The 25,902-nt window shown below is 38.2% G+C and overlaps 1 protein-coding gene and 1 long non-coding RNA gene across 4 annotated transcripts in view; one reads left to right on the forward strand and one right to left on the reverse strand.

Moving 5' to 3' along the window:
* The window catches only part of LOC123870396 (endoribonuclease Dicer), a 47,920-nt gene extending 22,180 nt beyond the window's left edge, over positions 1–25,740 (reverse strand). Inside the window, exons 1-26 of one of the 3 annotated variants that reach the window (XM_045913679.1) lie at positions 25,715–25,740; positions 23,318–23,439; positions 22,210–22,337; positions 21,747–21,860; positions 21,134–21,311; positions 20,745–20,868; positions 18,019–18,214; positions 16,827–17,005; positions 15,912–16,048; positions 15,188–15,428; positions 14,093–14,211; positions 13,283–13,395; positions 12,353–12,461; positions 10,991–11,172; positions 9,974–10,089; positions 9,436–9,562; positions 8,174–8,457; positions 7,235–7,412; positions 6,729–6,814; positions 6,135–6,273; positions 5,269–5,483; positions 4,868–4,950; positions 4,405–4,501; positions 3,940–4,048; positions 1,339–1,523; positions 140–376 (exon numbers count right to left, since the gene is read on the reverse strand). In XM_045913679.1, the coding sequence (XP_045769635.1) occupies positions 140–376; positions 1,339–1,523; positions 3,940–4,048; positions 4,405–4,501; positions 4,868–4,950; positions 5,269–5,483; positions 6,135–6,273; positions 6,729–6,814; positions 7,235–7,412; positions 8,174–8,457; positions 9,436–9,562; positions 9,974–10,089; positions 10,991–11,172; positions 12,353–12,461; positions 13,283–13,395; positions 14,093–14,211; positions 15,188–15,428; positions 15,912–16,048; positions 16,827–17,005; positions 18,019–18,214; positions 20,745–20,868; positions 21,134–21,311; positions 21,747–21,860; positions 22,210–22,337; positions 23,318–23,420 (3,779 nt within the window). In that variant the 5' untranslated portion in view covers positions 23,421–23,439; positions 25,715–25,740. Of the gene's footprint in view, positions 1–139; positions 377–1,338; positions 1,524–3,939; positions 4,049–4,404; positions 4,502–4,867; positions 4,951–5,268; positions 5,484–6,134; positions 6,274–6,728; positions 6,815–7,234; positions 7,413–8,173; positions 8,458–9,435; positions 9,563–9,973; positions 10,090–10,990; positions 11,173–12,352; positions 12,462–13,282; positions 13,396–14,092; positions 14,212–15,187; positions 15,429–15,911; positions 16,049–16,826; positions 17,006–18,018; positions 18,215–20,744; positions 20,869–21,133; positions 21,312–21,746; positions 21,861–22,209; positions 22,338–23,317; positions 23,440–24,568; positions 24,803–25,714 lie in introns of those variants that run through there. The other 2 variants (XM_045913678.1, XM_045913676.1) reach the window with 2 other exon arrangements.
* On the forward strand, positions 12,856–19,705 carry LOC123870405. Its single transcript, XR_006797072.1, has 3 exons — positions 12,856–13,053; positions 13,881–13,883; positions 19,695–19,705. It is a non-coding gene; the product is annotated as an uncharacterized LOC123870405 (long non-coding RNA).
* Positions 25,741–25,902: the final 162 nt, after the last annotated feature.

Consider the following 25,902-nt stretch of genomic DNA (forward strand, 5'->3'; position numbering starts at 1 on the left):
CATTATAAATTTCCTTTCTCTCTTTCTATTAAAGCGGCGCAAAGAGAAGAAAAGTAATGTAACTTCTGGAAGTCTCATCTCTCGTCAAGAAGATGCACTCGTCACCATGAGTGATATTCGGAAAATGTCAAGTAGTTACCTGTTGCCAATAAGCCGACCCTTGATGTTGGTCAGCTGCCCCTCGTCCAGCGCTGGGAACTTGTGGAAGAGGTAGAGGCTGGCCGCGAACTTCAGGAACGAGTCTCCCAACGTTTCGGCGCGCTCCAGGTTGAACGTGTCGTTAGAGTTTATTGTCGTGAGCGCCGCCACGACATCGCGCAACTCGGGGCCGCGGATCGTGGGCGTTTTGGATAGAATCGCTATTTTGTCGTCGTACCTGCCATAGAAAGTTTTTTTTAACAGAATAATTACCGATAAACTGTTTAAAAAAAAAAGAATAATAACCAAGTTTATCATGATAACTAATACTCTCCTTGTGCGCAAAGCTTGTGCTAGGAGTAGGTACGACAATAGTGCAACGAGTGGGGTTTGAATCGGCAAATTCGAATTTCAGTCCACTCCTTTAACCGTTGAGCTATTGAGGCTGTAGGTCATTTTACAGTCGCGTTTTAGTGCGAGGTCTAACTTGTCATTGTGGTTTGTGGACTGAACAGATATATTGTGTACAACCTTAAGCTCCAGGACACAGATATCTGCAGACTATGCCAGGATTTAGTCAAGACTCAAATTCACTTAATCTACTATTAGCCTATTCTAATACAAAAACGTAGTATCCACCCAGGGAAACAGGGGAGCTACACATTGTACGCCCCTCAGGGCGTACAATGTGTAGATCCCTCAGAAGCTACTCTAATTTTAGACAGGTACCTGGCAGCCACAAGTATTGACATGGAACTGTAAAATTGGTGACGATTACAATGGATCGGACACAGTTGAAGTGGTACAGGGCATCCAAGGACGACAGGATGCAGGTTCAATCCCTGTCGGTTACGCAATTTTTGAAATGTATTCTTTCAAACAAAGTAGTTTACTTTAAAGCCGTGATAGCCCAGTAGTTAAGACGTCCGCCTCCTATTCGGGAGGCCAGGGATTCGATTTAACCTCTAACTTTTCCGAGTTATGTCGGTTTTGGCCAAATAAATATCACTTGCTTTAACAGTGAAGGAAAACATCGTGAAGAAATCGGCATGCCTGAGAGTGCTCTATCAAGTTCTCAAAGTTGTATGAAGCAAATACGTACTTAGTAAGCGTGGTAGACTATGGCCAACCCCTGCTTATTCTGGGAGGAGCCCGGTGCTCAGTAGAGAGCCGGTGATGAGTTGATGATGATGAACTTACTTTAAAGGTGGGGGCAGTATGGCAGCCGAACTGGTCACAATCCTAGGCGGTGACAGTAACACATTTCGACTGGGACTTTTGGCCGGGTCAATGAATGGCGCTGTGACAAACGTGTCGTAACACTCGATGTCCATCAGCGTCACCGTGGAAAGCGTGCGCTCGATGTCTATCGGTTCATTGGTTTCCTAGTTGAAATAAATAGATATCCGTAAAATATGATCGCTACCCTACTTATAGCTTGACCAGAAATATAAAAAAATTGCTCTAGGGGCTCCACTAGTCTATGGTCAGTAAGTATATGGTCTTGTATAAATTACATATATAATCTGTTGTGAGCTCTTCTCAAACCGAGGAGCATTTGGAATCCTTGTAGCTTTAGTTTTCGCTTAAGTTTACGTAATTGATTATCACCATTTAATGGTGTATATTTCTAATAAAATAAATAAATTTTTGATTGACGTAAAAACTAATCATGTTATACCTAATAGGCTAATTTTGTAACGTTACTAACGTTTCCATATTCCAGGTTTATCAGAATTGTTGAGTAATGGCAAGCCGAAATTTAAAAAATCTGTAGGTATACACATTTAAGTTATAAAAATTTATGAGGATTTTTAGTGACATCATCGGTCTATCTATTAATTAGTGTTCACTCTATAACTACTAAACAGAGATCGTTAAAAATTCTTAACTACCTAAATGTGGCATCACTACAAAAAGAAGTGGCGTCTCAAAGCAAAATTGTTGATACTTTTGTGCTCCTTTAATTGTTTTTCAAGTCTTAAATTAATTGCGCATCGTGTCAAATTAAATGCAGTGTAAAGCTCCCTGTCCATTTAAGCAGCCTCGATTTGAGGCAAACTGAGGCTGGTCGGAAAGGTGCTGCTGTATCTGGCGGCCACAAGTTTTGACAAGGAACTATAAAGTGGTGACGATTACAATGGATTGGAGACTGTCGACGTGGTACAGGGTATTCAAGAACCTGCAATAGCCCCAAAGGATAAGAAAAAGAAGAGGCTGGTCAAGTGGATGTGTCGGCTAGTTCGTCTCCACTAAAAGTATGGTTCAGAGGCACATTTCGGCGCGTTAAATTTTTTTTACGTATCGGTCGATTTGTTTTACTTCACAGCCTGACTTGCCTTAGGTTTAAGGCATCGTCTTCACTTAAACTGTCATGAGTTGAGGATTCCCTTGACCCGTGAGAAGAGGCACCTAGTGGATACGCAGTTTTATTGCGATTATACCGGTGCACATAAGTGAATCAGAAAAAACTTGAATATAGTAGTGTTGAAATGATGTAATTGTCAACGTGTAAATGGCCAATGTCATATCTACCTACTTCTACGGCAGACAAACAACGCCTAAAACATACAGTTGTGTTAATTCAACGTCAAAATGTCGCATTTATTTCATAAAGTGCACTCGTACTGTGTTCTACTTCAGCAAATGTAAAAAAAATACCCATAATTACCTAGTCAAAGATTTACAAAGTTATGCCTCTAAGTATACTAAAAACCTGAAAGAAAAAATGTGGTTCGAATTTTGGTTAAATACAATAACTGATTACACAAAAATGTACGCACATTCACGTGTACGACTTGCAACACAAGAAACTTTATGAAGCACGTCACACCGCAGCGGCTGGCAAGACAGCAACACAGTTATAAGAACGGTTTCAGATTAGTTAGTAGAATAGAAGTGCTTTGCGTAAGCGCGTACATCGCGTGCGAAGTACGAGCGTAGATCAGTGCCCTCAGTATATGATATTACTTCTCACCAAAGTTGATAGTATTTGAGAGTCGAAACAATTTAGCGTTAAAGTAAAATGATCCTTAACTGCCTTGTTTTAATGCTCAAGTTTGTACATACATATACTACAGCCAGCGCTCTAAGCGGAAACGTTGCGAAATTAAAATCAATATTACTGAATTTTTGACTTAAAATCAAGGATCTTTAGATCCATTTTAGTTTGACGTAATTTTGTTTTGACTCTCGAAAACTATCAAAATTGGTGAGAAGTAAAATCTCATACTGAGAGTACTGCTTGTCTCGTATACGCGCGAGTAGTTTCTTCGTCAAACCCGTATTACTACTGACTAACTCTCTGATTCGAACGAACACGCTAGATAAAAATGTGCACACTTGTTCGGATTACAGCGCGAAAAGTAGCCCGTTTGTAAGTGTATGTCAAAACGAGTCTAATACGCGCAGAAAAATTACTAGCCTGAAACCGCCTTGCGCGCGTTGATCATAAACTATATGTCAATCACTCTCTTCTTCTTATTTTGTAAAATGGCTTTTAGCAGTGCCACACCAGCACAATGCACTTCGCCAGTGTCGCGTTATCACACTCACTTTGCGACCATCTGAAGCGGACGTCGAATCCAGCAAAATTCTGACAGTCTGTAGGGTCTAATAGGCAATCTATGAATAGTTTCTTCAGGCGCGCATCGGATTTTTTTCTTGATATTACTGGTAAGATGCGGCTGAGTGTGTGAACGTCTCCATACAGCTCCTCATATTACAACTACTAAGAGCCGCGTTGAATGTTTCCATCACTCGTTGTTTATTTGAGCCTTTAGTTACAATAGAGACACTTACTTCCCACGGGTATTCCTTGGTAATCTTCTTCTTTTGAAGTTGGTACACGCTTTCCTTTACAGATATGATGTTGGGTGTCCTTGGTGCCGCGTCGATTGGATTGTTTATTCTAATGGAAACAATAAAACAGACTTTTTTTTATTCATTATAGGCAAGCACTTGACCACAATCATACCTGATGGAAAGTGATGATGTGCCCTAAGATGGGACGCGTTTATCTATGGGATGGAACTTCATCAATAAAAAATTCTAAAATTAGGAACTGTTAGGAGGTACTACGACTATTGAAAGCATACTTGACACTTCCATTATAAGTTGAACCTTAAATGGTTGTGCTAAGGAACAAATTTTAAAATTAATAAAATTAGCATTCCGAAGCAATAGACGCGACCTTGGTTTTTTACTGATCCTAAAATCGGCCAACAGGCTGAGGCCTTTTAAGTTTTCACTTTTAAATTCAATTACCTGTCAATACTATTCACAGCTGTCGGCTCCTCAATATTGGATAGGAGCGACTTTGTAGCTACTTGCAAATCTATTTCTATCGGCAGCCATTCTTGACCTGAAAACCAAACAAAATCGAGTTTCCACATCTTGAAAACTTATTTTTATTTCACTTTTTTTTTTGCTAGGGCGGGCAATTTTCAGGTATTCGTTATTGAAAGGTTTTTGAAAATTATAAAGTAATAAATATTATGATATGGATTGAAAATTCGCTGAAAGTTTGCTTATTGTTGAGTTGCATAGATTTGAAGTCATATACATATATTCAAAGATTCTTTTTACTATTCTATTGAAATTTGGACAAGAAACTTTCAACTGTAACCGTGTTTTTGATATGACAGTTGGCACATAGAATGGAGTAAATATGGCGAGTCCCTTTCTCAGATTGTACGCGAGATAGGAAGATCCAAGAAAGTATTTTTACCTTTTAGCAATGGTCTGTATCCTCTTATTGTATCCCTTGCAATCTGAGCACGGAGTTCTTCGGCCGTCAACAGCATTGTTATTCTAAAAATGTTATGAAATTTTAAACAAAGTATTTATGCCTATAAACCACTTAACCTGCCTATATACAACCTAATTACTTTGTTAGCCTATAAAGCTATTTTATTCAGTTTTGGGGATTTGCAGTTGACAACATACGTATCCCACAGAAACAGACTTCCTCTAACAGCACTACCAAAATCAGTTTGTGTATGTAAAGAATTTTTTCACTACAAATTTGACACCGATTATGTGATGTCAACTCACTAGAAAATTGCCATCTCGACCTGTCGCGAACAATAAGTAGGTGTAAGCTAAACAATATAAATATATAATAACAACCTGTGCACAATGCTCGGCAGCAGAACAGCCTTGTACCACATAACGCCGGGGTACTCGTCCTTGAGACAAAACTCGGGTACGAAAATCTCGTTATAGCAGCGCGGTTTGTCGTCCCCCTGTGCGATGGAGATCTGCTTGCGCTGCTTGTCCGTCAGCGCTTTGATGGTAGCCGCGCGTGGCAACAGGCAGTTCATGCGGGAGTTGATGCGACGGACCTTCAAACCAAGAAAATATATAAGTGCTGCCGGTTGTATGGAATATGTACATTTCATAGTTTGAACAGAACGTGTTCACATTAATGGTAACATAAAAATGCAACTCCTCAATAAAATCGCATCGATTTGGAAGAAAGGCGATACAGAATTACATACGCTAGATTAAATACAATAAATAAATAATATTTATTTCAGACCATAAAGAGGTCCATATACAAAGTTAGTAACAATAATTCCTTATAAATAAAGAAACATTACTAAAACTATAGGCTGTAAGATTTCGTTATAAATTCTGTTAATACATAAACATCTTGAAAGTTCAGAAATAAACACGTCTGCGCCATTAATCCACCAACATACAGTAACAATATTTCAAGTTGTTTATTTTACTTAATAAATGTTCACGAAATCCATACCAATATTATAAATGCGAATCACTTGCTAACGGTGAAGGAAAACATCTTGAGGAAACCTGCATCGTGCATGCCTGAAGAGTTCTCCATAGTGTTCTCAAAGGCGTGTGAAGTCTGCTAATCCGCACTTGGCTAGTGTAGTAGACTATGGCCAAATTCTTTTCACTCTGAGAGGAGACCCGTGCTCTGTAGTGAGCCGGCGATGGGTTGATTATGATGAAGGAAACGATTAGCATACCTCGAGCATCGGCTGGTCTTTTCTGCCAAAGATCTGTAGATTATGCTTGCTCAAGTAATAGTCCTCGAATGTTTCAAAGGAGTTGGAGTCGAATCTAGACTGAGGTGTCATGTATTCAAGTACATCGGACACTATGTACCTAGAACAAAATGCTTTAAAAATAAATCTAAATATACAGGATGTAATCATAACGCTAGCAAAACCTTAGGTTGAAATCTATACAGCGCACTTTAACTTTGCTTAGACTAAGTTTTGTTAAAGCGCGACAGATGTATGCCATCCGTGTAGCGCTGTCTCGTTTTAACAGTCTTAAGTCTGAGCAAAGTCAAAGTACCTATAAAGATCTCAGCCTTAGCGGTTAATAATATACTACCTATACATAATCCAATGCCAATAACTATTTGCCTTATCTTGTAGTTTTAGTGATTTATTATTTTACCAGAACGCTACATCTCAAAACGCACGGCTTTGCCGGTAAGGTGGTCATAAGCTACGGCCGAAGCCCCCACCATACATACATAGCTTTGTTTTGTTGTTTTTGTTAATACATACATATTAAAATTGGAGGGGAAAACTGATCAAAAGATATCATACCTGTCGGGCATAATGCTCCCTCGATACCAGGGAGTGACGACGCTGTTCTGGTATGTTTCCCTCGTTACTTCAAGTGAAATTCTTTCCTGCAAGTAGACATAGACGTAGGATGACATCATCGTAAAGTTTTAACTTATTAGATTTATTTTCTTAAAACTTAAAAGGATTTGACTAATTTTAACAAAATTGACTTCGTAGTATGACCATGCAAAAGAATATAATTGGTACATATTCTGGGCACAACTTAATTTTAGAGTATTCGCATTCTCTTATTAATTAATTACTATGAGGTCTGCTGTTTGACAGTTTTAAATTTAAGTTAGAGCTGTCAAACTATCGTAGTTTTTTTATATCCATATTGTCACGGACTCGAATCGAATGAGTGCGTAACCGCTCAAGGTTTTAGATTACGTGTTTGTAATCATCAGGTGGGGATGATTTTCTGTTGCCTGATATTCACTCTTCCATAGCTACAGTCTTACTAACTCAAGTAAACTCTTACTCACACTGACAGGCGGCTCGACAACGGGTCGAATCTCGCCGTAGTTCTGCATAAACGCCCAGTCTATATCGTAGCCTTCGCTCTCTTTGACAGGCACCAGGTAAAGGTTGTTGGCCTCTCCGTCAAATATGAGGAACTTCTTGGCCACTTCGATAACTTGGTCGAAAACGAAAAAATGAAACCTGCAAGTTTTAAACTCGATTACATTTGGGAATTTTAATGTTCAAATTAACGTGAGTGAGGTATTTCCATTTTAAGTATACAGTGTACCAGCTATACTGACGTATTTAGTCGATATAAACCCGAATAGTTTCGCAATAGCGGCAATTTTTGACATTAGAATAATTTTTTTTTTTCGTCTGGCTTTACACTGATTAGCCAATGCCAAGTTAGTAGTTATTCACAAGTTAGGGAAACTATATGTATAAGTATGGACCCCGTCTGTGCCGGCGCCTGCCGACATACACGCGGCGCCCCTTTAGAGCGCCTCTCAGTCAGTTCCACCACCAATAAACACCAGCAGAACGAAAAAACCGGCCACTTCCAACAAAAAACACTCCAAAAAGGCACAACACGCGCGCCAGCAAACGCCACCACAGACGAAGTCCCCTAAATTTTTATTAGACATTATATTTAATTTATACTTTTTTTTATTACTGTGCAAAATATTGCATGCTGTAAGGCTAAATTTGACTGTAATTATTATAAGTTTAAATTAAGACCAATGTATAATAATCCAAATTTGCATTTTTTTTTAAAGAATATAAGCCATGCTAATCATGACTAATACTCCCCTCTCCCCTCCAATTAAGCGTAAAGATTGTGCCAGGAGTGGGTATGACAATAGTGCAACGGGTGGGGTTTGAACTGCCGACCTTTTGGAATTCAGTCCGCTCCTCAACCGTTGAGATATAGAGGCTCTAAATTGATTGATTAATTTTACCTTTTAATCAATTCGAAATGAGCTGCGCTCAGCCGAATCGACGCATAATTCACTTCCAGAGAGGTTTTCACTTCGCCAACGGTAAGGAACATCGGGAAGCTGCATAGTATAGGCAGTGGCTGCATCGTCACTAGACCGTAGCCCTCCGGTTTTCGAAGTAAGCTGTACAGGGCCTTTTCGCGGGATTCGGTGGGCTCAGCGAATGCCACGGTTAGTTTTATGATGTGCAGGTAATAGATTTGATCGTATAGCCCATCTGACGGAGCGTCCAAACACTTTGGGTACTAAAACAAAACGGAAAATCCTATTATAATGTAAAATATTAAAACGATACGAAAGCTTGGCAATGAGTTGCCAATCAGCTTTGATAGTTCTAATAAGTAAAAGTGATTTTGTAAAGTGGTGATAATAAAAAAAAGAATACCCGGCTGAGTTTGTTGTGGGCTCTTCTCAGGCTTGAGCGCGTTTGGAACCCTCGTAGCTTTAGTTTTAAGTTACCTAATTAATTATCGCCACTATATGGTGCTTTAACAATTCCGACCATCAAAAGGAGTACAATTGTACCTACTTTGAATAAATGATTTTGAAAATACAAAAAATACATAAAAAGGTAACAATAATAAATGTTTTATTTCAATCAAACAAAAGTTAAATACAGTTTTAAATATGTCGCAAGAATTGCATAAACGCTACCATTACACTAGTCATTTCAGTTCAAGTAAGCTTCGTACGAATGCGGTCGACAACGTGGATGGATTTCGAGTGTCGAAACATTTGACGTCAGGGTAAAATGGACCTAAACACCCTGGTTTCAACGTTCGAATTTACCGTGAGCTCCACTACATGTGAAAAGTAGTAGTTAGTTTGGAACCCTTGCAGTTTTATTTTTAAGTTGACAAATAATTAATAATCTTAAAACTGTGATTAATATTACAAGCGGTGATAGTCTAGTGGTTATAAGACATCAGTCTCCAAGTCGGGCTTCCGAGGTTCGATAGAAGACGTGCACTTCTAACTTTTCGGAGTTATGTGCATTTTATGCAATTAAATAATAAATAATAATAATAACAAATAAATAAATCTTTATTATCTTGACAAAACAGTGTATACAAACTTTAGTGTGAGGCCCTAATAAATAACACTTGCTTTAATAGTTAGAATGTTGACGGATCGGACGTACGCTTCTAATGTTCACAGAGTGAGTAGGACAGTAAGCGGCCAGCCTAAATAAGTTAGAAAACGAAACTAAAACATTTACGTACAACTTTCAGGTGCTTTCGCACTCTTTTCTTAACACCCGGCTTGGGTACATTAGAGTCTCCGTGGTCTTCTTCTTCCCGCCAGTTCAGAAAGCACGCTTTAACCTCTTCCAGATTGAAATCAATTTTCCTACAAATAAAAGAAATAATAACACTTCTTCCAAATTCTGTACCAATGTCTCTGCACCAAATTTCATCAAAATCGATTTAACGTTTGGATTGGAGCGTGAAAAGCTAGCAATCAGACAAACACTTTAAAAAATTAGGTATGGATTTTGATTGTGGGCTCTGATAATAAACTGTCGTGTATCAATAAAATAATATCCAAAGTAATAATATTATTTACCAATAATAATAAATGAGTGCGTACTATTGCACGTTTTTATCCGTGTGTGTGCATGCGTGCGCATGCGTGCGTGCATGTACACGTATGAGAATGCACGTATGTGCGTTCGAACGTGCGAGCGTGTGCGTGCGTATTTTGTTAAGCGATTGAGGCCTGTAAATATCTGATAAAAAGTCCGTTATACGTATGGCTTACCCGTATTGTCGTGGCAACAGGGTTAACTCGTCCAGTTCCCCCACTTCGTGTAACCTTTTGCACGCGTTGAGCGCTGCGGATCGCTTGGCCGACTTTAAATTTTCAAGTGGGACACCCTGTTAATAAGAAGTAGGTATATGTTAATCAAAGAAATCATTTAATCAATCGTCAGTGTTCAAATTTTAAACCCATAATATTAGGGGGTTGAATTTTCAAAAATACTTTCTAAACGGATGTCTACGTCGTAAAAGCTATCTGCATGCCCAATTTCAGCCCAATTCGTCCAGTAGTTTGAGCTGGGCGATAGATCAGTCAGTCAGCTTTTCCTTTTTTATATGTATGTGTATGATGCCCGCGATTATCTTACACTAGCTGATGCCCGCAGCTTCGCCCGCGTGGATTGTTCAGATCCTCTGCAGCATCAGGATTGAGGAGTTGGACTTCAAATTTTTTATGAAACAACGTCGCAAAGTTCCTCTATCGATTAAAAAAGAAATGACGCAAATCGGTTCAGAAATCTCGGAGATTTCGGTGTACATAGGTAGAAAAACACAACTCCCTTTTTGAAAGTCGGTTAAAAAAAGTAGCCTATGTTACTCCCTGGACAATTCTCTAGTTGTCTGTGAAAATCCCGTCAAAATCGGTTCAGCCGTTCCCAAGATTAGCCTTTTCAAACAGACAGACAGACAGACAGACAAAAAATTTAAATACGTGTGATTCAGTTATAGTATCGTTCAAATAACCATATGACCTTAATATGCGGTAGTTATTTCGAAATTACAGACAGACACTCCAATTTTATTTATTAGTATAGATTTAAGAAATATCCGAGGGTTTTCTGATTTTTCGGTATAAAAAGTAGCCTTTGTCACTCTCCAGGGATTTAATTACATATATCCATGTGAAAAATCACGTCGCTGCGTCAGCTTCACAACCCATTTAGCTCTTTACTTTACGGTGAATACATTTTCCTTACACAATGGGTACGGTACCGTAAAAAAATTATATAAAGCTTACTTTTATAGGCTCCTTGACTGGACACTGCAGAGGCATGATGATTGTAATGAGCCGCAGTACCGAGGGGAGCGTCGCAACTTTCTCCTGTATCCACATCGGCACGATCTTAGTGAACTGGTCGTGAGGCAGAACGCTGCAGTAGCGAGACAACAGGCTTATAGCGGACGCCGCCATGAGGGTAGCTGGGAAAAACCGGACAAGTGCGAGATAAAATCGCATGGAGAGGGTTCCGAACGATGTGTTAGGGATCCTCGGCGGTGATTCCGGCCAAGACCAAATTGTGTTAGGGATTTTCAGCTCCTAAATCCACTCAGGCCCACTCGGGCGTGGCAGCAGGCATCATCCAGTATTTTAATAAAACACTGAGCACTTTCAACACACGTCAGAGAGAAAGAGGCACAGTACATTCTTGACAGATTAAATATGATACTGACACAAATCAAATATGATTATTAGATAGATAAAAAATTTTTAGTGATGTAAAGATACTAAACACGATGAATATGTAAGTTTACATGCACAGTTTTGAGAGATTTACCATGTTGAACGCTGTAGTAGCGCGACAACGGGCTTATAGCGGGCGTTGCCATCAGATTCGCTGGAAAAAACCGCACAAGTGCGAGTTGCAACTCAAATGGATAGGATAATTTTGAAATTCGCCATCTTGGTTTTTTATCATATTTATATGGCAGCAATAGAAATATCTCAGTGAAAATTTCAATTCTGTATACCTACCTATTACGCTTCATAATATACAGCCCGCTAAAGTTCGTCATCTTGGTTTTTAGGGTTCCTTACCTCAAAAACGAACGGAAAAACGGAACCCTTATAGGATCACTTTGTTGTCTGTCTGTCTGTCTGTCTGTCCGTCCATCTGTCCGTTCGTCGTGTCCGTCAAGAAAATCTATAGGGTAATTCCCGTTGACCTAGAATCATGAAATTTGGCAGGTAGGTAGATCTTATAGCAAAAAAAGGAATAAATTCAAAAACCGTAAATTTCTGGTAACATCTTTTAAAAAAATTAAAAAGTGTTTAAATTTTCAAAGTAAGAAAACTATACCAAGTGGGGTATCATATGAAAGGGCTTTACCTGTATATTCTAAAACAGATTTTTATTTATTTTTATGCGTGAGAGTTTTTGATTTATCGTGCAAAATGTCGGAAAAAATACTCGAGTACGGAACCCTCAGTGCACCAGTCTGACTCGCACTTGGCCGGCCCGCTGACAGGCAGACGGACGGATAGTGGAGGCTTAGTTATAGGGTCCCGTTGAGGACCTTCAGTACGAAACCCTGTAAACTACATCTGTTATATATCATCTTACATGTCGTCGCGTTATACATTTCAATGAAACAAACTTACCGCCATGTTTAGTGACGTAAGGCGGGACGTCGTCATCGTCGTCGTACAAGTTATCTTGAATGTCCTCTTCGGTGGGCGCGTCCCTATCTGCTGTATTTCCGTGTAGCAACTAATAGGAACGTGTGAAAAAATAATAGTGAATTTGCGGTCAAAGTAAAACTATACCCTATCCATGGAAACTAGTATAGCGCTCTCTGTTACGTAATCCCATACAAATTATAGATCAAAAATCTCAGCGTTAACAATTTTGGGTCACCAACCACCCACTTAAAACTGCAGTTTCCCTTGGTGGGCCATAACTATAAAATTATTAACTTAATTATTTTGTATTTACTTTTAACTTAAACACAGAAAAAAGGAACAAAAAACACGGATTAAAAAATTTATTAAAACTATAAAGGTAAACGGGCACTGAAGTATGGAAACCACACCCACGGCGGACGCAAACGAAATTAACAGTACAATACATTCAAATCGGTTCTGATCTAAACTGACACGTTGTGGGTCATGGGAATCACGAAAAAATTGAAATAAGTTTTGTACTTACCATTAAAGAAAAACTATTGATTTTTCAATGTTTAATAACTTTTTTCTCCCATAGATTTTAAATCAAACACATATTTATATATACAGAAAGGTTACAATATTATTTTTGATTTAAAACTATTTTGGTTTATGTCCGCAACTTTTCGCAAAGGTGGGTCCGTAATGCCCGTTTACCTTTAATACACCTAATCTTACCTAACTGAAATAGTTTTATTATTTTATAGTGCAGTTCAAATACTTCAATCTGACTTGAAGATTGCTTTGTTAAAAATCGACTGAAACCCATATCCCAGATTTTAGTGGATTGAGTGGATCCTAAGCACCAGCTTGGCTTGAATTTTCTACTATAGATCTTCTAGTAATCAGTATTAATAAAAATCTTACTCTATGAACATATTCTTCTATCTTTTGAAACTCTAAATATTGATCAGCAAATTTATTTCTTTTAGATTCGTCCACAAGTAAAACGAAGCTAGAGACCTTGCTTCTTGCTCGACCTGAAAAAATACAAAGAGAATTTATATATTACTATATGATGCCCACGACTTCGTTCGCGTGGATTTAGGTTTTTTAAAAATCCCGCGAGAACTCTGATTTTCCGGGATAAAAGGTGATAAAATCTGTCCTGGATGCAAACTATCTCTGTACCGATTAAATGATACCTGCAACTCTATCCACATGGATTTAAGTTTTTAAGAATCCTGTGGAATCTCTGATTTTCTGAAGCCAAATTTCTAGCTATTTCTATACCAAATTTTGTCAAAATTGGTTAAACAAATGTATCATGAAAAGCTAGCAGACAAACTAAAAGCTAAACTAAAGGAGACAAACAAACAGACGGCAAAACGTACACTTTCATGTTTATAAGTAGATGACGACCGCGGCTTTGCCTGCGTGGATTTAGGTTTCTTAAAATCCAGTGGATTTCAAAGACATTTCTGGGACAAAAAGTAACCTTTCCGCAAGCTATCTCTATACTAAGTGAGTAGCTGTATGATGCCCGTAACTTCATCTGCGTGGATTTCACTTTTTAAAAATCCCGTGGGAGCTCTTTGATTTTCCGGGATAAAAAGTAGTTTATGTCACGCCCAGGTCTATCAAAAAATCACGTCGATCCGTTGCGCTGTTGCGACATGATTGAAGGACAAACCAACAAACAAACACTTTCGCATTTATAATATGAGTAGTGATTACCTTTACTCTGTATATATGATCTATATTCCAGGGGCTGATCATATCGCACCACAAGCAAACACTGTGGGATATCCACACCTTCTTCCAATACACTTGTAGATATCAAACAGTTCAGGTTTCTGGAATCATAATTGTGGTTTATTGCACAGTAGCTGATGCCTGATGCCCGCAACTATGTTCGTATAGTCTTTGTTTTTTTTTTAATTTTTTTTTGTATTCAAGTGCGGAATGCAAGCTATCCAATCTATCTAATTATGTCAAAATAGGTTAGCCCTTAGGCGCCATCTGCGGGCCACACATATCGCAACAAGTCCGACCTACTGTCGTCGGTGAAGTACTCTTATCGGCCGGCCTATAATAATAAGAGTTGTATCGAATTTGATGAAACTATCGCCGCGACTCGTCCGTGGAGATGGCGCCTTAAGCCGCCTAGTGAAACAACAGTGCGGATTATTGTAAAAACAAACTTATTTGCATGGCATTAGAGTTTAATTCACATAGAATATTAGTATCTTATTGCAATTCGCATAGGATATTAGAATCCTATGTGAATTTAACTCATACTGTGTGGATACAATTCTGCGATAACTGATTTGCTGGGATAAAAAGTAGCCTATGTATTTTATTCAGGGTATAAGGTATCACTATTCCCAAAAGCCAAATCGGTTGTCATTTTGGCGTCTAGGAGTAACAAACGTCTAAATTTTCATATTTATGATGCCCGCCACTTCGTCCGTTTTCGGGATACATTCTTTATCTGTACTGAACAGATGATTCTGGCAATTACGTCGGCAGAATGGTGTTTTAAAAATCCCGTGGGTCCTATAATTTTCGAATTTCATCAAAATCAGTCATCTGGATCGGACGTGACAAGCTAGCAGATAGACATAGAGAAAGACAGACTGACAGACCCACTTTCGCATTTATAATATTCAGATTAGAATGAGCTTTTTATTCTATTTTAGTTTCGATTTATGTATCGGCGAAACGCTAACCCGGTATTAGATACAGCAGATATTATTTAATCACATTTAGTGTGACTTTAGTAGTGTTTTGATGCACATGCAGGATCTTTATTGGGGAAAAAATACTTACCCATTTCTAAATTTCAAAAGTGATTGCTGGCTTAACTTCTTCATATAATGTTGTTCTCTAGTATTAGTGAAAGGGTTAATGTTAAATCCAACGATAAAATCGTGCTTCAAGAAGTCAAACTCGATAGGGTTTACTTCTTTGACATCCTTCAAGAGATTATAAAGGACTTTGGTTGTAAACCTTTGCTGCGTTAAGATTAAACCAGAAAGACAGTTCCTGTTGCGATTCACTTTCATTGTAACTGAAATCAATTCATGGATTAAATTAAAAATCAATACTTATAATAAAACTGTAATAGACAATTATTCCTGTGCATCAAATATTTTGAAAAAGGAAGCTTCTAGTATTGATAGAAGAGCACAGCTTTTTTAAAAGTTTGGCTGTCTGTCTCTCAGGGCATGATTCAAGTTTTGCTTAAATATTGTATCGCCCTAGTTTTAAAATTAAATCGCGCGGTGATATTTCGCAGTGCAGGCTTAGACTCTCAGACGTTGTAATAAGCTTTTTAGGGTTTCGTACCTCAAAAGGATAAACGGAACCCTCATAGGATCACTTTGTTGCCTATTTGTCTGTCTGTCTATCAGTCTGTCTGTGTGGCCGTCCGTCCATCCGTCCGTCAAGAAAACCTATAGGGTACTTCCCGTTGACCTAGCATTATGAAATTTGGCAGGTAGGTAGGTCTTATAGCACAAGTAAAGGAATAAATCCGAAAATGTAATCTTACCTCCATTCTGTGATAAGTAAGCTGGACTATATTCTTTTAAAATATTCAGTAGTTGTATTATCCTTTGAGAGGAATGTTTAATAATTTTTTCATATCCACTTTCGTTTGCCATTGAATGAATTAGAACCGCTCTTGCCCTAAAAATAATCAACTAAAAACTGTACAAAAATTTAGTACACATAAATACAATAATACCGCCAGAGCACTTCAGCAGCTTCGTATCTCCCAGTGATAGATTCTTCTAGCATTGCAATTTTTTTTTTTTGCGACAGACAAACCCAATACCATACTACTTATGGTCCGATTTTGTTATGGTACCCAAGGCTTGGTTGACGAACCGGCTTCACAGTTGTAGCACCTATGCACAAAATAATTCGTTTGTTCTGCCGGTGAGTACAAATTGTTATAATCTCTCCCCCATACATCCCTGCCATCTCACAGAACTGTTCTACCTAGATCTCTCCATTGACCGACTTGTATAAAGTATCTCTTTGTGGTAATGTGGAGTATATTATGCACTACTATGGAATGATGACGTCATATGGATGCAAGACATGGTTGCTAACTATAGGCCTCATAAAACTGCTCAGAGTCACTCGGCTGGCGATGGAGAGAGCTATGCTAGGATTTCATCTCTACATGATCAAATAAGAAACAGTATCCGACAACCAGGTTGCAAAGCTTAAGTGGCAATGTGCAGGGCTCATAGTTCGAAAAACAAATAGACATCGGGTTCCCAAGGTGCTGCAAATTAGAATCTGCCACTAGGTGGACAGATTCATCAGACGAGTCACAGGGAGCCGCTGAATTTAGGCAGCGCAAGACAGCGGCGTGTGGAAGTCCCTACGAAGACCTCAAGTCCCTCAGTGGGCGTCTACCGGCTGACGATGATAATAATGAATGTGGAGCACTTACTCAGTGGACTGAGTGATGGCAATATTGTAGAGCAATTCTTCCTGCTCGCTCTGCGCCCAACGCTTGCGTCTCTCGAAGGCGACCACGTACGCTATGATTCCTATCGCCCCACCGTACGCACCCATCTCATTTATAGTCATTATCATTGACTCTATCATGTTTTTCACTGCTTTTTTTATCTGTGGATATCACACCTGTTTCATTATATTTGCCACACCCACCATGTTTAATAGTAACTTCCAGTTACAATAGGATCACTCCGCAAAGACGTTTTTCAATAATAATAACTAGTAAATAATAGTGAATCTTATTAGGACGCAATTAAGTACAATTCAGCTCGCACAGTGCTGCTGTCTAAAATTTAACAATAGTCTCTTTCTGAACCCCGCGAATGCAATATTATTTGTGATGCATCTTTCTCATTGAAAAATTCAATTACTTTTTGATTCCTCATAATCAAAGTCAAAGCCTATTCACAAGTGTAAATTAAAGATTTATAACACCCCGACAAGTGAAGGTTACAGTAAATAGAAAAGAGCTGATAACTTTCAAACGGCTGAATCGATTTTCTTGGATTATAGTTAAGAACACTCTTGATCAAGCAGACTAAATTAAAATCGGTTCATTAGTTTAGGAGCTACGATGTCACAGACATACACAGATACACACGTCAAACTTATAACACCCCTCTTTTTGGGTCGGTACACAGATAACTTGCATCTCGGGGACGGACATAGGCTTTTGGTCATTTTGTCACGGAAAATCAAAAAGTTCAATCAATTTACAGATTTATTTATAAAAAAATGGGTCAAGTGCGAGTCGAACTCGCACACGAAGGGTACCATCGTACATGAAATAACGTTTTTTATCTTCATGGCGGCCATTTTTAAATTCTTATTATTTGTGTTGTTATAGCAACAATAGAAATACACATTTTGTGAAAATTTCCACTGTCTACACTGTACCTATTATGGTTCACAAGTTACAGCCCGCTGACAGATAGACGGGCGGACAGACAGCGGAGGCTTAGTCGCAGACATCATCCATTTGGTACAGAAACGGCTTTGGCCAGAAAACCGATAAATGTTACTATTTATCCCGGAACATCAAAGAGTTCCATCGCGATTTTTGAGAAAGCATAATTTTGGTTTTTTCGGGGCATCGTCAAGTTAGTTTTTAAAATACAGCATACTTTTTTTCCATCTGACTCAGATATGTTATGTTGCCATGGCTCCAGCCTAATATCAGGATTTTGCACTGTGTCTGGCAACTCAGTGGCAATGACGATTTCTTGCAGGCTCCTTAATAGTGTAATGGCCTCCTGTGTGGCAGAGTTCCCAAGTGGCATTCTATAGTACTGCACCATTTCTATAGGGTTTGTTGAATGGCTGAAAATAATGAATAATAGTAAATTAATAAATAATAATCTATACTAATAAATAAAATTGGAGTGTCTGTCTGTAATTTCGAAATAACTACCTCATATTAAGCTCATATGGTTATTTGAACGATACCATAACTGAATCACACGTTTTTAAAATTTTTGTCTGTCTGTCTGTCTGTCTGTCTGTCTGTCTGTCTGTTTGAAAAGGCTAATCTTTGGAACGGCTGAACCGATTTTGACGGGACTTTCACAGGCAAGTAGAGGATTGACCAGGGCGTAAAATAGGCTACTTTTTTAACCGACTTTTAAAAAGGGAGTTGTGTTTTTCTACCTATGTACACTGAAATCTCCGAGATTTCTGAACCGATTTGCGTCATTTCTTTTTTAATCGATAGAGGAACTTTGCGACATTGTTTCATAAAAAATTTGGAGTCCAACTCCTCAATCCTGATGCTGCAGGGGATCTGACCAATCCACGCGGGCGAAGCTGCGGGCATCAGCTAGTAAATTAATAAAAACCAATCAAGAGCAGACTGAATTTTGGAAGGTCGGCGGTTCAAATCCCACCTGTTGCACTATTGTTGTACCCACTCCTGGCACAAGCTTTACGCTTAATTGGAGGAGAAAGGAGAGTATTAGTCATGACAAGCAAAGCTAAATTAAAAAAAAAGTAAGACCCCAAAAATAATAATAATATAATGATAGTTAAATGACGACATTATCCATAGGTATACATATAGATATATATAGCAATATTGTAAATTTAATTTTTAATTTTTAGAGGAATGTGCAGCGCCCAGACAAGTCGCCAAGACTTCAGGGCGCTAAGAATACAATGTAAACAGTTGTAAGAATTATGTAAATACAATAAATAAAAAAAATAAAAAAAATGCGAAAGTGCGTCTATCTGTCTGTTTGCTAGCTTTTCACAGCCCATCATCAATCAAACCGATTTTGACGAAATTTTGTTTTATTTTTCCCCCAGGGAATTTTATTCCCGGGGAAGGACATAGGCTACTTTTATCCCTGAAAATCAAAGAGTTCCCACGGGATTTTTAAAATCCTAAATCCACGCGGTATTTAGTCTAGTCTTGTAAGAGGTTTCAGCTATGGCTACTTGCCATGCTACCCGCAATAACGTGCCGCCAAGCAACTGAGCGTTCCAGCCTTTCGTAGAAATCGCACTGTTGAGTCCATCTTATCATCCTGATGGACAGTGCATAGGGTTGATTGATAGTTGATACCAATAGTTTAAGCAAATTTCAGCCACGGGTATGAGTAATATAAGGCTCATTGTATTTTTTCGTGCCAATACACTATACAATGTACACATCGGCCTCAGATTGCTGAGATGTTAGGGGCATTATATTACAGTTTGTAGAAGTCGACCAGTTTTCTAAGATATAATTTAATTGTTTACAAATGTATTACTGCTTACAAAGCAGCACTTTGTTACTGTTATGTTAAAGCTAAGTGTTGAATAGTGTTTGGGAAATAAATGAAACATTGTTTGATGTTTTCAGAAAACAAATCGAGCTTTGAAGTGTACTATGTGTACAAATCAGTATTTTACGTCGTAAAAGTATTTTAATGAATAAATGGCGTCGATTCTAATGTCTTTCTCTGAAATAAATTTAAAGTGTCTGCATCATTTTCCTTTTAACAATGCTAATAAAGGACGGAAAATCAATTTTAAATTAAAGACTTAGAGCTACTCTACTTTTAACACAATGCTCAAGACTGACATCTAAAGTCACATAGTTTGACAGTTTTGAAAACAAGTGATTCAAATATTATTTAGGTACATTGTGGGTCTAAAAGTTACCATATGTTGTGTCATATTTTTTTTTCTCCTTTATTATCTTATTACGTACCTAATAAATATAAAAAACAACAACGTATTTCTTCTATAGCATTATCTATTAACAGTAACAATGTGTAGCTGGCAAGTGATTCATTAGTCATTAGTTCAAGTTATCTAAATTATTTTCTAAACATACATTAATATTTATAAAGCAATCTACTCAAGACACTGCAGCAGGGACGATTTAAGGTGCCCACGCACTAGAACTGAACTGCAGCTGCGCTGCATGGCAAATCGCTTCATGTCGCTCACGGTACCTATCGCACTACACTATCGGACTAAAATGTCCAGTTTAAAAAATTAGCTCTAGTATCGACTATTCTCACAAATTAGTCGATACGGAAGCTAATTTCTTAAACTGGACCTTTTCAAGTAAAGATTTTTATATAAACCTGTGAGGATAATACTGCCATTGTCGCAATTAAAATTCCGTAAGCCTACGATGTCGTATTAATTTACAAATTGCGAAAAACCAAATATAATTTGAATTTCGCGGGCAGGCCCGTCGCTTGCCCCATAAGGCGCCATCTCCATGGACGAGAGAATCGCGACAATATCGCCCTGTGCAGATTGGCTCATAAGGTTTGTATCGAATTTTGTCACACGGCGAGACTATCGCCGCGATTCTCTCGTCCGTGGAGATGGCGCTAGTCATACCGAAAAATCTTACCTAGCAACCTCTCCCATATCATTGACGGTTGCGATGCTGGCCTGAAACGTCGTCTCCAGATTGCGCAATATCTCCCCCACTTTGTTTAGCTTCACGTTCCCGTTGAGAAGGGTTGCTGTTAAGCCTAAAAGGGGTTTGAATATATTAGCATGGAGCCTGGCCTACCTACATTCTACCATTTTCTCCTAAAATACCGGCTATGCATAAAACCTGTAGTAATCAATAGCTGGCATCAATACAAACAAGTACTGTATGAGACAAAATCTTCCTATGTGTCACGTTTCTGAGATATAAGCTATCAAAGTTGCAGTACTGGTGGAGTGAACAATCTAACCAACTTTGTTTTATTTATTATTTATGGTGAAAATGTTTTATCAGAATATACCTACCCAAGATCCTCGGTTGTTCGTGTTTTGGACAGTTTTCGAAGTGTTTCATTATGAGACGCATCGGATGGTCTTCCACTGCGTGATGGCATTCATCGAATATGATCAGGCTGATGTCTTCCAGCCTTATATATTGATGTGTGAGCATATCGAACAGGATCTGACACGTCGCCACAATCACCTAGGACCAAAATTAGTAAGGCTTTATGAACAATAGTTGAAAACAATAGGGAAAGAGGAGTATTAGTTGTCCTTAGCATGGCTAATATTCATTTTTTTTTTAAAAAACAATAGTTGAATTTCCTATTCTGGCATTCAGGTGTACCACCTGGATACATATTACTTCACGAATTGTATATTGATACATGAAAAGAGATGGTTCAGATTGATTATTCAACAAAAACACTTAAAAGTTTCTCTAGTTCACACTGAAGTTCGCTTCGCCACGTGTTTTCGCCGGTTCACTCTATACCAAAGCGCTTCAGAACGAATACACGGGATGAGCCGGTGGACGCATTGCTCCCGCTCCCCGCCGCCTTCTGCCGATACCTGTTTGCTAATTGAAGGCTACTCGTCACAACTTCAGAAAGAACTTGAAGTTTAGCGTCACGTTTACCTGATGCTGGCTCAACTCCAGGTCCCATTTGTTTTTATCCCAAAAATCAACTTTGTTTTCACTACTGAAACCGGCCACTCCGTCAACGGGGCACATAAATTCAACCATTTTCTTCTGAAATAAAAAAAAATACATTTATTAATCACATGAAAATATACTGTTTTTATAATACAGAGGCCTAGAGGTAATTAAAAATTGATAGATTATTCTCCATAAAGGGGTTGGAGAAAAATATAAATTACAAAATTTGTTCAAAATTAGCTCAGGTTTGGAAAACTTACGCGGCTGCTCCCTGCAAAAGTGTATTAAACAAGAGATTAAGGTGCTTTTCTTATAAAAGACAAAGTATAAGGCCAGATTTTTCAAATTTTCCACTTGGTAATAAAGAAAATTTATATTTTCAATGAGCATGATCACTAGTAATCTTTAAAAAGTTTTTTTGTATACAATTAGGATAACAAACCTGCTGAAGAACCAATGGAACAGTGTTGACTAAAAAAAAGCATCTCTTTCCTCCTTGCCCCCATGGCTTCTGCAATGTATCTCTCAGTCTCTTGATAAGCCGTATCGCAATATAGGTTTTTCCTGAACCTAAAAAATTGAGACAATAATAAATTCTTTACAGTTACATGTAAGTACTTACCTAGTGACATTTTTTTCTATTTTTTTTTTGTCTATAATTCCCACTTTGTACTTGAACTTTATGATGGACACACTGAGGATTGGGAGATATTTTATTATAATAATAATTAATGAATTAGCCTTTCATCCTTAAAGACTTCGACCCTTAGTCGGCGGTCCAGGATTCGACCAGAGGCACATACTTCTAACTTTTCGGAGCTGTGTGTATTTAAAGAAATTAAATCAATTGCTTAAGGTGAAGGAAAAACGTTGTGAGGAAACCTGCATGCCTGAGAGTTCTCTGCAATGTTCATAAGGTTTGTGAAGTCTACCAATCCGCTCTTGGCTAGGTGGACTATGGCCAAACCATTCTCATTCTGAGAGAACTGCCAGTGCATTTCATTCATTCCTTGCTCAATAGTGCTGGGAATGGGTTGATGATGATATAAAAGGATAAACTGACTGTGATACCAAAGTACAGCTCAAACTGCAAGATCTAGAAATATCTTGCACGTTGTTTCTTTCTATAACATAGAACCTCACTAAGGAAAGATTATCTGAAATTCCATTCAAGTTAAGCCAGGAGTATATCATGAACGCCCATCTCTCTCTGCATCATATTCCTCATTACTGAGGGTTGGGTTGTTACCCCTTCCCATAATTCTTATTATAATGGTAAGAGTATTTTGGGATAGTGGTATAATGGGATCCCAGATCCTGCAAAATATGACTCAACTAGTGAACAAGATTTTGACTCTTATTTTATTTATCAGTTCATGTCAGATGTTAGTGATAATAATTGGACTAACGACTTAATGTGGTCTCCGAGGTATGGAGGATACGCAAAGGCCTGGACACCTAAAGTCAGGCAGCCATCCAGTTAACAACTGTGGCCAACATGGCTTAACCAGAATGATCGTCACATAGTGTTAGCGTATAAATGCCCATACCTGTAGGTAAATGAATGATTGTATTTTTTCTAACTGCAATTTCTTCCAATTCCGTCTGATATTGTCTTGGTACAAATTCATTATTAGGGTCATATGGCTCCATTCTGCATGTACTTTAGTATCTAAAACCAAAATTAAACTAGAACAGATCATAAAGTTAATACCAAATTTAATGAAAGTAACTATTGTTAAGCAGGTGCATGATTTCATTTCAGTTTCAATTCAGATTGCACAATACTTATGTGATTTAAAATCACTCAGATTGCATAATACTTAAGTCATTTAAGAACCTAGACAAGTGGAAACTGGCAGATTTATTGCAACCAGAAACAACAGTACAAAGAGCCATTGAGAAGAAAAGAAGCGCAATACTTAGGTTTTTTAATAACTAGGTATATTTCTTGAAACCTGTTTATTTAAGAATGTAAATACATCCTAAATCTAGTTAAAGGTATGCTAATGTCAGATGTCAACCAGCCATATAATATACAAACTACAAAGGTGTCACAACTCACAAGGCCTCAGCTTTAGCTTCAGCTACTGTCAACTTCTACCAAAATAGGCTAAATTTTGGTTGAACCTAGAGGTTTCTAGCAAACACTGCTAATCCTGGTTCACATTAGTTGAGAAAAACTGAGACTGATTGTGATTGTTAAATTACTTGTTCAATAAGAAAATAGTCAATATAAACCATTATCTTATTCACTTTTAGTAAATCTTGAACTGATTTTTTTTGGGGTTATTAAATCATTGGCTTCAAGCTTCGACAGAATGTTGTGGCAATAACTGATTGACCAGCTCATTATTACTTTACCACTTATCTTCTCCTAATCTCCCTTCTCCCAGTGTCTGCTGTACCTACTTATACTAGGAGGAAAAAAACTAGTTGTTGTCTGGTCTGAGATTGGGTAGAATGATTGGTAAAGTCTTTTATTGTAGCTTACTTGTTCTACCAGTTCTCAGATAGCACTTCAGACTATCTATCTATCTACTATCTACTCTAGGTACTGTTTAAAATTGTGGTACTCTTTGTACCTTCTGCACCCTGGTATGCCGGTTACCTACTCTATGCCACCCACCGGCCACCGTGTACTTGGCTGGCTGACTTGAGTAGGTATTGAGTTCAAAGATTATCATATCAAAATAGTACGCTTTGAATGAGGAGACATGCTTCAACTCGACTTGTTCAAACTTGCATGGAATCATAAATTGCTGGGTAAAACAAACAAACAATAATTTGTACCTACTTACCTACCTTTAAATGCGAGTTTATAGTGTTTGAGGAGCAAGACACACGTTTACTGTAACTGTAGCATTGTAATTTGGTGTTCCTAATAATTATGATCACTTTACAACCGGCAATAACAACACATTAGGTACACATACACAACGAAACAGGACTGAACTGAAAGGAATTGGATAATCCATCCCTTTTATATAGGTACTAAAATTGTCACAATATTTTGCAGTTACATTGACACTTGACAGAAGAAAAAAAATTACCAACCATCGACACATCGATATTAAGGTTATGGGGATGTCCCGTTACTAAAAATGTTACCATACTTTTATACTTGATAGGTACTATGTCTGACACAGAGGGGGGAGAGGAGTTTTGGGGGTTCAAACCCTCCCGAAATCTCAGACAAAGAGAAACGGTTTTTGACGTGACAACGTCTTATAATTCGATAGAGCCAGCTGCACGCACGAAAAACATGACTCATGCGGCGTTACCTCGCTCTGAGGCGTTCCATGTAAGGCTTGAAGTGCAAGCGAGAGCGCGGAACGAGCGTCAAAGAAGCACAATCGGCCTTTGTTGTCACGTTCAACTATCGTCAGTAAACCGACTTTACAGACAACCAATTTTTAAAATGCATAATAGACTAACTAGTTCTCGAATTTACCAATCTTTTCTAATTATATATATCGAAAATTTTGCGTTCGCCTTGCTCGCGCGTTTATCTTGTGCTAGGTGATGCCCGCGACTTCGCCCGCGTGGATTTAGATTTTTTGAAATACCGTGGGAACTCTTTGATTTTCCGGGATAAAAAGTAACCTATGTGCTAACCCAGGATATTATCTATCTTCATTCCAAATAGCCAAATCCGTCTAGTAGCTTATGCGTGAAGGAGTAACAAACATACTCACACATACACACAAACTTTGGCCTTTATAATATTAGTGTGACTAGTGTGATTACTTGAAACTTGAAACGTCGTTCGAACCATTGATTTGGATTTTAAAAAACCGCATGGGACTCTGATTTTCGGGATTAAATACCTACCAGACGCAAGCTATATCTGAATAGTACCAAATGGTTAAGGAGAAGGAATAATAAAAGTGAAAAGGACTTAATGAATGAAAATGAAAAAATTCGGATAGACCCGTATAACTTACCCCTTTTGTTGACAGCCGCCAGTCAGTGAACAGGTCGTGTAATCGGCACTATATTATATGTAGTAATCACACCCTGATCTGTGATAGTAATACATAATAGTAGTTACTAATCATATTGTGCTTAATTTTTAAACATTTTTTAGGAAAAAAAATTGGGACAACTCCCATATCTAATGGACTTGACAGTG

The sequence above is a fragment of the Maniola jurtina genome, chromosome 12 (assembly GCF_905333055.1).
Source record: "Maniola jurtina chromosome 12, ilManJurt1.1, whole genome shotgun sequence".
Taxonomy (NCBI): Eukaryota; Metazoa; Arthropoda; class Insecta; order Lepidoptera; family Nymphalidae; genus Maniola; species Maniola jurtina.